Raw genomic sequence first — 13,982 nt, 5'->3', positions numbered from 1 at the left:
ATTTCAGGGAAGGCTGAGCAGACCCCAAATACCTAATTCTTAGCCCAGGGCCATTATTTGGCTTAATGCTGGAATCCTTGGCATTTTCTGATGTAATCATGCCCCTGCTTAATTGTCCAAGTTCTGTAGATTGTTTAAAGTATCCCTCACACTCATCTCATTTCTGTTGGCTCAGCCAGCACCCTCATTCAAGCCTTGTTCTGAACACTGTCCCAGGATGCATTTTCATAAAACACCTCATAGAAGGAGCTGCCCATTCCTGCTCTGGAAATCTGCTGAATCCTGCCTCATCCACTCCATCCCCTCCTTTCTGTTCTCCCATCTCCTTAGCCTCCCTCCAGCCCTCCTGAACTCTCTCATGTGTTAGTTGCGAGGGCTGAGCTTCAGATCTCTCTCTCTAATGCTAATCCAGATTTCCATTTGCTGCTAGACTAAACTTCCCAAAGAAGCATTTTTATTCTCCATCTTGTACAGCGTTGGTAACTGCCCCTTGCCTGTGGCTGTGTTTCATGGTTATGCTAGTTGTTGTCTTCACAGTCTTCATGTGCATCTGGGCTTGCTGCCTTATTTCGAATCCACTAATTTGAAAAAATTAAATATCTACTTGAGTCTCATCTTGAGCAATAAACTCCATACAAAAGCATGAGTTGGGGTTGGTTTTAGTTTAGTCCTCCTCATGCTCAAGTAGACACGTTAAGAAAAACATCAGCAAGCTACCTCAAACTCCCTCCCTGGAGTAGTTGCTCACCAGCCTGAAAGTCCAACTCATTATTATGCTTGTGCCATTTAAGGACCACAGGATGGCATTGACCTTATTCACTGCCATCTTCCTGGCAGAACTCTGCACTCCAGCCAAACTGGTTTATTTGTGGCCTCTGAGGTAGTAACACTTTTACATATTCTCCTCCTCATCTTCTGGAATACTCTCCTCCACTGCCTCTTCTCTTGCCCGTTGATGGCTTTTCCATCATCTTTGTTCATTCTCCTCTGTAACCAGTCTGGTCTGCAGCAATGTCTCTCCTCTTTAAATTCCTGCATTTTTGCACCTACTGCTTTCTATCACCAATGCAGTTTTTCATCTTACCCGGCTTAAACCTGTCTCCATGGCCCCCTAAGTCTCAGAGCAGGATGGAGCTTAGAGATTGTGTCATAGGACTCTTCCTTGGTGCAGACACTTGAGGCTCCCTGAGGACAGCAGTCATGTTATACATACTAAGCCTCAAACGTGTGTCTCCTTTTTAGAGTTTCTTCATTCTGAATGCCACTAAATGTACCATTATCTTGTGGTTTTTTTTTTGAGGGCTCATTATCTAGCTTATCCTGCTGATCACTGGTGTTTCCACTAGAGGAATCAAAGCCACAGGTTTAGTGGCTCGCGTCCCACATGGCACATCCCTGCTGTACAGTCTATATCTTCATCCCTTACCTCAGCACCTCCTCACTCACCTCCTGAACACATTCATGCATACCTCTTGGTCTTCAGTCCATTTTGCCCTCTTCTTCAGAATTGTAATAATGAACATCTTTTAAAGGTTTTATCTTTTTATTCTTGAGAGACACAGAGACAGAGGTAGAGACATAGGCAGAAGGAGAAGCAGGCTCCCTGTGGGGAGCCTAATGTAGGACTTGATCCCAGGACCCTGGGATCACGACCTGAGCCAAAGGTAGATGCTTAACCGCTGAGCCACGCAGGTGCCCAATTGTGAACATTTTTATGCACAATTCCACCTCTGTATTGTCTCCTTAATTCTCATTCACCCTCTCTCTCCCCTCCCCCAAGTGCCCCACCTCCTCCTTACCTCCAGGTTGCTGAGCACAGAGTAAAGTCTGGGACTAAACATCCTTTAGTCATCCCTTCCAGGCCCCTGATAGGGAGAAAATGAGCAGTTGGGGTCACCCTTCTTACCCTCCCACCACTGCCGCTGCTCCTGCCAGTATGTGGGACCTGTGTATACCTGCATAGAGCAGACTGTCAAGTGAACCTTCTCACAAGCAGCTGCATGAATAAAGTGCAGAGAAACAAACCTCTCCTCAGACCTACATCCACTTCTGACCTACTTGCTATCTCACAGGTCTGGCATGTGTCCGAGTGCGAATTTTCTTAGTGCCCCCTCCCACACTAAAGGTTTGCAGATAAATGAGCCTTTCTGTGACTCCTCTTTCTCTCTCTCTCTCTCTCTCTCTCTCTCTCTCATTCACAGAGCGCCGGAGAGAAGAACCTTCTCACCCCATCACCTTTTCATATGCTTTGACTGGAGGTGAGTTCCAAATCCTACTCCCACTTGTAGACTTTGCAGGAGAATGAGGCATGCAGGAGGGAGATTTCTTAATGCCTTTCTTATGGGAATGATGAACAAGAGTGAGCTTTATCACAGTAACACCCTCCCCACCCCAACACACACACATAGATGATGCACACAGGCCTCTAAGAGGAGGCGCCTCCTTATTACCCTTGGCCTTCCCATACCTGTGCCTGTGCACGTTCTCTGTGGAGAGCAGGAGACTCCTGACCTGTTTGGTCACATAAGGCTCACATGTTGCGGTATGAACTGTCTCGTGTCCCCTCCCACACACAAGTTTTACTGATGTGTAATCTTTTTGAGCTGTGCCCTGTCTCTTGAACCCAGCATGCCTTCTCAGTTCCCTTCCTATAAGCATGGTGTATAGGATAGTAGGCTTTAGATGAGTTGGTTCAGACCCACAGGTGCATATTAATTCAGATGTGTACCCAAACACATGCGTACATGTGCATGAGTGCACACACATGGTGAGGGAGAAGAATCCTTCTGATTGTTAGTGTTTGCCTTGTATGGTGGGATGTTTGGAGGAATAAAAAAAAATATCTGCCTCTCTCAGGCAAAAAAAAAAAAAAAAGATCATAAACTGGAGGAGTTTATCCTTCAAGGATGGCAGGAAACTTCTAAGCTATAATTTGTTGGCCAACAAGATTGAAGCCTAAAGAGAAAGTGTCAAGGTGAATACCCATTTGGTTCTTTATGCTATAATTAGTGTTGTCAAGCCAACTGACATCTAAGGAAAAGAACATGAGAATTATCCTGCAGTTAATAAGTTTGCTTGCTTAGCCTGTATGTTGAAAGCCCTTTTGTCTTTTAGTTATTTCAAAGGTTTTTGGAACCTTGTTCAAATGATGATTGTTTACATCATAAAAATAGTGTGAATACTTGTGACATTTTAACATTTTTATAGGATTCATCAGTAGTATTCTTAGACTTGCTTCATTTCTGCCTCTGTTCCTCACGCCACCTCCCCCCCGCAACCCGATGTCCCCACTGTCTATGCAAGAGTGCAAGCCTCTTGAGCTGTTCCATCTTTTCCACCTTAAGCATGCAGGATTAGGAGCTTGTTTTATATACACACACACACACACACACACACACACCACACACACACATATATATAAGCAAAATCTTTATATATATAAATATTTTTATATTATAGATAGATAGCCAAGGGTAATAAGGAGGTGCCTCCTCTTTATTTTGCTTTGAGAAAGAGGGGGGAGTGTGAGCAGGGGAGAGGAGAGGGAGAGGGAGAAGCAGATGCCATGCTGAGTGCTGGAGCCTGACGTGGGGCTTGATCCCATGATCCTGAGATCATAACCTGAGCCAAAATCAAGAGTTGATGCTCAACTGACTGAGCCACCCAGGTGCCCCATGCTTATTTTTTTTGAATATGGTTTCCCAGATGTACACACTAACTGAAAGAGGGTAAGCCTGCTGGCATGTTCTCTTTCTTGTGTGCCCCGTCTGTTGGAGGGTATGTTTTCCCACGTCCCCTCCCATTTGCCTCTTTTATTTTGCATACCTCTGTCACATGCACATACATGTGGTGTGTGTGTAAGGGAGACCTGTGAGCTCTCCCATTGCATCCAGTGTTGCAGGACTGTGAACCTTCTAGTGCTGCCCCCCCTCCCACCCCATGCATGGCTTCAATGAAAGTAAAATTAACCTTGTGATTACAACCTCCCAAAGCACCCATTGATTGGCTGTCAACCTCCTCGTCAGTCCTTTCTTTATGTGCACCCGCGGACACATTCATGATAGGAGCTTGAGCCTTCTTATTATACGTTCTTGATCTTTCTCTTTTTCATCTTCCCTCTTCTCCCTTTCCCATACACATGCCCAGGATGTGCCAGAGAATGAGCTCTGGTCACCTCTGGTTCTCATACAAGCATGAGTACACACTGCTTGGGGTTTGGTGGTTGGGCTGGCTGTCTTGGCAGTCAGATTACCCTATGGTGGAATCCTGATGTGAGGCCTTGCCAGCTCCGTGATCCTAGATAAGCAACTTTTCCCCTTTGTGACTCAGTTTCCACAATATATCTGATTTAAAAATGAAATTAAAGAATTCAAAGGCACTACCTCCTTTGTCGCAAAGAGTTCCTCCAGTTTCGACCTATTTCTCTGTTCCACTTTACTGTTTCTGCTTCTCCCATTCTCTCTTGAACACCCTCCAATTAAGGCTTTAATCTTCACCACACCACTACCATTGCCCTTGTCAGGGTCCCTGATGCTCTCTTCACATAACCCAGTTCATTGGACACTTTCATCTTCTTACTGGACAGATTCACACACAGTTGCTCCTTCCCTATGTCTTGAGACTCTACGTGGTTTCCAGGACTCCACATGCTTGGTTGTTCTCTCAGCTCACTGGCCTCTCTTTCTCAGCCTCTTTTGATGGCTTCTCCTCTTTTTCTTGAATTCTAAACAGAAGGATTTAGGGCTTAGTTTGTGGATGACTTATTTCTACTCCTCACTTGTCCTTATAGTTTGCTGTCCTCATTTTGTCCTATGGCTCTAAATACCATCCTATGTGGATAACTCTCATATTTACATTTCCAGATTAGAGCCTCTTTCCTGAATTCTAGATGTGTATATCCAAGTGAGTTCTCAACATCTGCCCTTGGATGTCTAAGAAGCACCTCCCACTTTAACAGAAACAAAATCAGTCCTGATTTTCCTCTCCCCCCTCCTCAAGATGGCTTCCTCCTTCCTCAGCATTCTCTCAGTAAATGGCACCACTCCCTGCCCCCACCAAAAAATTGCTCAGGCCAATGATGCATAGGATTTTAATATGCTGATGTCTTTGGATTCATCCTTGACACTTAGTTTTTTCCCTCTACATTCCAAATCCAACCCATCAAATCTTTTTTGGCTTTCCTTTCAAAATATATGCCGAATCTGACTATGTCACATACAGCCACTTGTCACGTCCTCCATCACTTCCACCCTAATCCATGTCTTCTCTGTGTTGACGGGCTAGTGATTCTTCCACTCCCACTTCTCTCTCTCTCTGTCTGGCTCTGTCTCTTTCCTCCTGCTGTTCCCCTTTCTCACACTCTGCTTCCCTCTAATGCCTCCCCTACATGCAGCTTGAGCAAAAGGGAGGCTTACTGCAGTCCCTCCCCCGCCTCCTCGCCCACCACTTCTGCACATACACAGCGTAGGGATGCATGTGTTCAGGGCAGTGAGCCACCATGCTGTCCCTGGCCCTGGCCTTGCTTTTCCACCTGCCTACTTGTGGCTTCATATTCTTTCTGTATCTTGCTCAGGACATACACATGCACACACACAAGTGCGTGTGGGAGAGAGTGAACTATCATCACCTGTTCCTGTGCTCCCATCTTTTGCCAGGTGGAAGGTGTGCTTTCTGAAACCACTGCCATTATGCAGGAGAGTGAGCCTCGGCTCACCTGGCTCTCAGGCCCTTTGTCACACATGCAGGTGCAGAAGGCTTTTCTTCTTTTTCACATTCTCTACTTGCAGAAAGCTGTACGACTTGAATCTCCTTCCTATATGATCTGGCATGAGAGTGAAACTTCTTAGCAAGTTGGTCACCTTGTTCCTCCCTCTGGCACTCTTACACTCTGTCTTTGCACATGGGGAACCTGTCAGTTTTCGTACCTCATGCATAGGGTTGTGGACTTTCTTTAATATCCGACACAAGCAGGCACACAGGGAAATGAGCCTCCTTGTTACATCTAGCACACACATGGAATCCAGATCCTCTCCACCTCACTGTTACACCCATGCCTCTTTCCCTCCATGCAGCATGAGGGGGAATGAGGCCCTCTCACATGCCGCAAGGTATATGCCCACGTGCATATGCGCACGCTCTCTCGCTCTCTTTCAGGAGATTGAGCCTTCTTTGTTGGGTCTTCTTTCTGTAAACACCAGCATGTAAGATTCTCAGCTTTCTTACCATGTGTCCTTTATGCATGGTCCAGTGTTGTGTCATCTGTAAAATAGATTACCTTGTAGATATTTTATGAGGATTTAATGAGTTAGCATATGAGCACTTAGAATGGTGCCCTGTAAATAATAAGCACCATAATGATGTTTGGAATAAAAGTAAAGAATAAGAAAGAAGAAAAATAGAAGAAAAATAGGTTGTAGATAGTAAACATTCCTGAAGGTACATACGTGAATCAATATACAGACCTTCCTTCTCATCATAGCGTGTCTGGGGCATGGTCACATATATACCTGTCCAGCTGAGACACATGTACTCACATTACACAGAGTGTACAAGAGAGTGAACCTTCTGACTTGCTTTCTCTCTTACATGCCTTGAGTGTAGGACCGTTGGTATCTTAATTACCCTCCCACACCCAAGGCTTGCAGGAGGGCAAGCCACCTCCTTCCTCTCCTATGCATAGGCATGAGCACCAACACACACACACACACACACACACACACACACACACACACACACGGCAATTGAGATCTTGATGGAGCTCCTCCCTCGTAAACCCTGTATGTGGGACACATACCACTGCCACCAAACCCTCTGGACAACTGTCCCACTCCATGTATGCCCCTCCTGTCTTACCCACCAGTGCTCCTCCCTTGGCTTCCTTACTGCCTGTGGGAAACCCCTAGGCTGATGCACCTTGCTTTCTAGAGCATACCCAAACGATGTGCCAAGAGAGTGAGCCTTTCCCTGCTCCCTCTCTCACATCCCTTGCATGGTGGAGGGTGAGCTTTTTGAAAACCCCTCCCACATGCAGGGTTTGCAGGATGGTGAGCCTCAGCTTTCCTTGCTCTCTTGTGCATGTGCACGTACACATACACACACCTTCACAAAAACATAGACATGCACAGTTTGGTGGGAAGGAGAAACAGCCCTCTGCCCTATGTTCTTTCTTCCATCTCAGTCATGCATAGGTTTGCAGGAGATCTGTGAGCATCCACTATATGTTGGGCACTCTCCCATGCACCAGAGATGCATCAGTGATCAGAAGACAATAATCTCTACCCTGGTTGGGGGAGATAGACAGCGAACAAAGTGAGTAAATAAAATACACAGTGTGTCGTCAGTTGGTGATCAGTACTGGAGAACCATAAAGCAGGAAAGGGGATCAAGAATGGGTGGGGGCAGTGGCAGTGGAAGATGATGGTAAAGAAATTTCAGGACCAAACAGAGCAATCAGGAAAAGCCTCCTGTGTTCTAGGGGCAACAAAGAGGCCATTGTGGGAGGAGCAGAGAGTTGGGAAATAGTAAGATATGATGGATGAAACGGAAAGCTGATGATTAGTATATATCCCCAAAGGTTGAGAACTCTAATTTAAAAAAAATCACAACCATACTACCTTGTCACACTGAATAATTAACATAATCAAATATCCATTGTTTAAATTTCTAGTTGACTCAAAGTATCATAAATTAGGATTGAAATAAAGTCCATACATTGCATTTGGTTGATAGGAATCTGAAGTCTTTGAGTTATAATTTCTCTCTTTATCTGTGTTTTTTCCCTGCTTATAATTTATTTGTTGGAAGAATGTAGGCCACTTGTCTTGCAGTATCCCATAGGCTAGATTTTTCTGATTGCATCCCTGTGGTGTAGTTTACTTGTTCCTTTTCCTTGTTTGTATTTCCTGCAAACTGATACTTGTATCTAGAAGCCTGATTGGATTTAGGCTTAATTTTGGGGATAGGGTCAGAAGTACTCTGATCAAGAAGCACATAATAACTTGTTGCCTCTCTTGCTGTGATGTTAGTTGCCACTGATGCTCAGTTCCTAGAGCCATTATTTTATTAGGTTTGCCAAATGATGATATTCTAATTCCATTATTCTCTTTTCATTTATTAGCTGCGATACTTCTATAAAGAAAAATTTCTACTCATCTACTGTTTGGTTATGCAGTGGTACAGTTTTTTAGGAAAGGCAGGAGAAATGCTTTATTCTTTCTGCCAGCATTCAAAATAATGAGTTGGCTCACTAGCTTATTCCAAAGAGGAATTAAAATAAGTTATTATGATAAACTCATGGATTTAAATATATTTGATTTTTCATTCTGTTGTGGTTCTTATCCTCAGTGAAGCTCAAATGCCCCATCTTTAGCCAGGGGGAGCTTCTTCAAATTGGCTCCTGAATCTTTTGACATGGCCTCAGTAGCTATTCAATAGCTTCCCTGCCTTCTGGATTGAAAAAAGTGTTCCAGGCTCATCTCAGACATCTCTTTCCCCAGACTTGGAATCCGCTGTGTCTTCAGTAAGCCTTGATTCCTTTTATTGGACATGGTATTTAAGATTTTATTTATTTATTCATGAGAGACCCACAGAGAGAGAGGCACAGACACAGGCAGAGGGAGAAGCAGGCTACATGCAGGGAGCCTAAGTTGGGACTCGATCCCGGGTCTCCAGAACTACACCCTGGGCTGAAGGCGCCACTCAGGCTGCCCAAGACATGGTATTTAGAGACTACATTCTGGGCACTAGGGGTGCTCATTGCCTCTGGATTCGTGATTGATTTCAGGCTGCTTCAGTGACCATATCATAAAAAAATGTTTTGTTGTTGCTGCTTTTGTTTTATTTCTAGATAAAACATATGAGTTCATTCTTCTACTTCCAATTACAAATCAGGATTACGGGGGTTCTATTTGCTTCTGTTTCAGAAGTATCATTCTGACTGTTGTGTGGCAAGCAGACTATAAGACAACAAGTGCAAAAACAGGGAGACCAGTGAGGAGGCCACTGAAATAATTCAGGTGAGACATTTATGGAGACATGGTAGTAGTGTAGAACTGTGCAGGTGGTTAAACCTGGTTAGATTAGATATGGATATATTTTAAAGTTAGAGCCAATTGAATTTACTGATATATTGGATGTGAGGTATGAGAGAAAGAAGAGTCAAAGATTGAACCTTCTCCTTCCTTTTTTTCCTGTGTGAGTTGGACACTTGTGCGAACACTGGGTATGTGGGTGCCTGAGCCTTCTGTATTTCCTTTTTCTGACCTTGGTACCCAGATGCAGGTGCTGCCCCAGTGCAATGCACTTGGACAAGGATTCACAGAAGGTGAGATGTACAGAGATTGCCTGTCAGACTTTTCCCAGGTCTTCTTCAATGTCTTTTGGATTTAGGAATCTAGTAGTGGGCAAAGCATTAGGGGCCCTGGGCTTGATTGTCTCATGAACTTGTGCCAGAGAATAAAATTCCTCACTCCCGTTAAACCTACCTTCAGGTGTTCAAAGGGCTGGGGAAAGTGAGCTTTTTCTGTTGTTCCTCCCACGCCAGCCCTGGGAGCCTTCCCATTTACTCCTTCTCTCTAATCCTTGATACCTGGTTGCTAGTGTTTTCTATGTGCAGTGCACCTGTGAACGATTTCAGAGTGAGCTGAAACATCTGCAGATGGAAGAACAGAGTTACCTGTACGTTACCACCTCCTCCTTCCTGCCTGCCATTATTTTTTTAAAAGATTTTATTTATTTATTCATGAGAGACACACAGAGAGAGAGAGGCAGAGATACAGGCAGAGTGAGAAGCAGGCTCCATGCAGGGAGCCTGACGGTGGGACTCGATCCCGGGTCTCCAGGATCACACCCCGGGCTGCAGGTGGCACTAAACCGCTGCGCCACTGGGGCTGCCTGTGCCTGCCATTATTTATTTACTTATTGCTTTGTGCCAGACAATGTGCTGGCTGTTTGGAGCCAGCAGTGAACAGGATAGTCATAGTGCCCTGAGAACATGGGCTAGTGGGCACATATAGGAAGATGAACCGCATTTGTACCCACTGTGCGGGTGTGCACACGTGCTAAGGATGGTGGTGAATGAGTTTACACTTTAGTTTCCCACTTGTTACGCACCCTGTCACATCCCCAGGGTGGATAGGCCTATCTCAGGGTGTGGACCTGTGTGTATAGTCCCAAGGTGAGCAGGAATAGAGCCTTTCTGCCCTGATTCTGCACTCTTGAGCTGTCTCAGTGTTCTTCCCTTGAGAAGTGTTGAATGAAGGGGCCCTTGCTTGTTAGTGCTTTCTCCTTTGTTCACAGATACACAGATACCTGGAAGTATGCCTTTGCACAAGCGGGGTAAGCATGAGGATGAGCATGTGTGAGAGGCCCCCACATAGCTAAGTGCACAACATAGACAGGCAGATGAGTGTTCAGAGACTGGGAGATACCAGAACTTTTCGGTTTCATATTCACTTTCACTAATTCATTTGTATTTTTCTCTATTTCTTTCCCTCATACACACACACACACTCACCCAGAGAATCCACATTCTGACTCATTCTCCTCTTGGTACTCTATAATACCTACATGCATATACGTGAAACATTCAGGAGAGTGAGCCATCTCACCTGTTCCCTCACACATTCCTTCCCTGGTGGGGAGGATGGGATTTCTGAAACTCCATCATGTGGGGTTTGTAAGAGGGCAAGTCTCAGCTTACTTTATTCTCTTATGGGCAGCATGCGCTCATTCCTCCCACCCACACAGAACTATATGTACGAATGCTTGCCCAGTGTGAAGGCACAGGCCCTCTGACTCAACTGTTCTTGTAGTTGAACTGGAAGTTGAACTTGGGGTTGCTCTTGCAGTTAAACTCTTGCCTGTTGAACAAATGAGCTCCTCGAACACCATTCCCATGTGGCGCATTTGCAGGAAGGTGTATCTTGTTGCAATGGCATCCTGCTGTGTTCTCTCTCTCTCTCTCTCTCTTACACACACACACACACACACACACAGAAACACACACATACACAATATAGAGGGAAACTTCTGATGTTTTCCTTCATACTGCTTTTGAATGAAGGGCTGTGGACTTTGTTGAAGCAAGATTGAAAGAGAGACTCATCAACTCAGGAACACACAAGGAATTCAAGAGAATGAATCTATTAATTCCCCCACCCTATGCAGGTACTTGGTCTCATAGACATTCAGACTTCTTTCTTCTCACATGTTCCTTGAATGCAGGAGTGTGACCACCCTCCTTAAAATGCACTCATTCAAGTCCACACACCCCTATAAATGAAGGAGAAGTACAAATCATTATAGCTGCGTGCCACATGTTGTGCTCCACTTTACATTGATTTGTCATCTTATTTCATTTTCTTGGCTCTATTAGGAAGTAACCTGTATACTACCAAGCTCTCTATGTGATTGTGATGCATATTGAAGTTAAAGAACAACTGCACTTAACTGTTCTGCCTTATGGTCACATATTCACACAAAAGGATATATGGGACCATGAGCTTGGTGATGGCTCATAATTGTTCTCTCTTTCCTCGTGCTTCACACTACCCTCTCCTCTGTCTCTTTGTCCTTGTAAGTTTATACTGTCCCATCATCATTTTTGTTGTTGAGGGAACCAACAATATGGGTGCTCAACCAGTCATCTTTAATGTGAAGTTCAAGGACCTTCTCTTTACTTCTGTATCATCACAAGAAAGCACCTTCTGTGAAGAAGAGTGGATGCTCTTGTTAAACCCCTGTGGGGCCTCCTGATCTGTTCCCCCTCTCTAATCCTTGCTACCTGGGTGAGAGTGCTTTCTGAATGCAATGCACCTGGGCAAGGATTCTGAGAGTGAGAGCTTCATCTTCACGTAAGGACAGAGCATTTTTCCACCCTCTTTCCATTCCACGAGTATTTATGACCACCTGTTCTATGCATGATAGTAAATTGGGCCAGGGAGCATGCAGTAGTACACAAGGCACACCTGGATCCCTGTCCTGTGTTGCTTACAGTCGAAGGAGAAGAATAGAATTCCTCAGCAGTCATTGTACCTACTTGCCCTGACAGTAGGTAGGCCACAGAGTGGACTTCTCATTGCCATTGCCACTCACAAGTACACAAAAGTGTGGGTCTTTTCTGATCTCACACAGAGCAATGCAGGAGAGAATAGTCTCTGTACATGAGGACCAGACTTTTTGTCATAGCTACACATACACACATGCATACACAGCATGCACACACACATAGGGCAGGTGCCTTAGCCTTCTTATCTGCTCCCCCTCTCGAATCCTTGGAACCTAGGTGTGAGTGCTATTTCGGTGCAACACACCTATTCAAGGATTCAAAGAGGCTGAGCCTTGTCTGCATGTAGAAGGACTGAGTACCTGTACATCACCTCTTCCACTTTCTTTCAAACATTTGAGTTTGCTTTCAGGTGCCAACCCCTGGACTGGGCATTAGAGATACAATGGTGAATGAGACAGATAAAGTCCCTAGCCTGGAGTCCTCATTCTTGGGCTGTCTAGAGGACACTTATGGGAGAATAGGCATCATTCCCTGTGGACAGACTTACCCTATGTTGGGGCCTGAGCTTTCTTTTTACTTTGGCTTACTGTGTGTCAGATACTGTAATGGGAAAACATACATTGGGTGACTTTTAAAAAAAGATTTTATATATTTATTCATGAGAGATACAGAGAGAGAAAGGCAAAGACATAGGCAGAGGGGGAAGCGGGCTCCCCATGGGGAGCCTGATGCAGGACTCAGTCCTAGGACCCCGGGATCACAACCTGAGCCAAAGGCAGACGTTCAACCACTGAGCCACCCAGGTACCCCTATACATTAAGTGATAAGACTCAACCCAACCAGTTGCCCTCAACGAGCTTATAGTTTAGAGGAACAGAAGGGAAAACGTATCCCCTTTACTATACCATCCTCCAACATGTATATACACGAGTGCCTGTGTACACAGATTGTTTCAGTCTTGTTAGCCCCCAACTGTATAGCCAGCACATGTGGACACTCATGTATGATCTGAAAAAGGTGCCACTCATGGTACATATTCAGAGAGACTGTCTGAGAGAGAATGGCTGTGTGACTTTGTGCATGTGCATGAATACATATGCACACCCTGGGAGAGATGCATCAGTCTTACTAAATGTACATAGTGATACTTTACGGGAATGTGACCACGAGAGTTAAGAATACACATATGCATGTGTGCATATGTGCAGGTACCCAAACTTTTTGCTCTGCTCCCTCTTTCTCATCCTCTGTCCCTGAGTGAGAGTGCTTTCTAAATGCAATGCACCAGGGTGAGGGTTCTGGAGGGCAAGCATCCTTTGCATGGAGAAGGACAGAGGATCTGTACACTGGCTCTCAGCTGCTTGTGTCATGCCATCCTGCCATCTATCCCTCATTCATTCTTTCCTTCCACAAATAATATTTAGTAGGCACCGTGCTGGGCATTGGTCACGGGAGAGTGGACAAGACAGATTTGGCCCCTGCCCTCCTGGATATTATAGTCCAGGCAGGAGAATGGACTTTGTCATCACCCACCACCCCTGCATGTACTGAGAGTGAATGTGTCACAAAAGGGACTTCTTATCTACACCCCCCTGCCCCATCCATTTACAAACACATGTGGCTGATATGTGTAGGAGAACCTTCTATTTACTTTAGCTCAATCCTACGTAAATACACTGGGCAAGAACAGTAAGCCTTCTTGTTAAACATACACACAAGGCATGCAGGTGCTGGAATCTTCTGGTCTGGCTCCCCCTCTCTAATCCTTGCTACCTGGGTGAGAGTGCTTTCTGAATGCAATGCACCTAGGCAAGGATTCCGAGAGGGGGAGCGCCAGCCATCTTTGCATGAGACAGAGCACCTCTACATCCTCCTCCCCTCCTTTTTACAACTACCTACTCTATTTCAGGTACTATGCTGGGGACCTCCTCTATTTCAGGTATTGTGCTGGGCAACTGGCTCACAAGAAAATGAG

The 13,982-nt window shown here is 45.1% G+C and overlaps 1 protein-coding gene across 6 annotated transcripts in view; it reads left to right on the top strand.

Moving 5' to 3' along the window:
* Positions 1 to 13,982, top strand: part of CLCN5 (chloride voltage-gated channel 5) — a 161,727-nt gene that overhangs the window by 62,824 nt on the left and 84,921 nt on the right. For 2 of the 6 annotated variants that reach the window (XM_077889170.1, XM_077889172.1), the window contains 2 exons: positions 2,202 to 2,258; positions 8,922 to 9,014. The exons of 1 other annotated variant lie outside the window; for it this stretch is intronic. Coding sequence is in view for 2 of the 5 variants with exons in the window: in XM_077889168.1 (XP_077745294.1) it covers positions 2,202 to 2,258 (57 nt within the window). In the remaining 3 variants the exon portion in view is untranslated. The remainder of the gene's footprint in view (positions 1 to 2,201; positions 2,259 to 8,921; positions 9,015 to 13,982) is intronic. 3 more of the 6 variants (XM_077889168.1, XM_077889167.1, XM_077889171.1) reach the window with 2 other exon arrangements.

This window comes from Canis aureus, chromosome X (genome assembly GCF_053574225.1).
Source record: "Canis aureus isolate CA01 chromosome X, VMU_Caureus_v.1.0, whole genome shotgun sequence".
NCBI lineage: Eukaryota > Metazoa > Chordata > Mammalia > Carnivora > Canidae > Canis > Canis aureus.
This window is presented reverse-complemented; position numbering and strand designations above follow the sequence as displayed.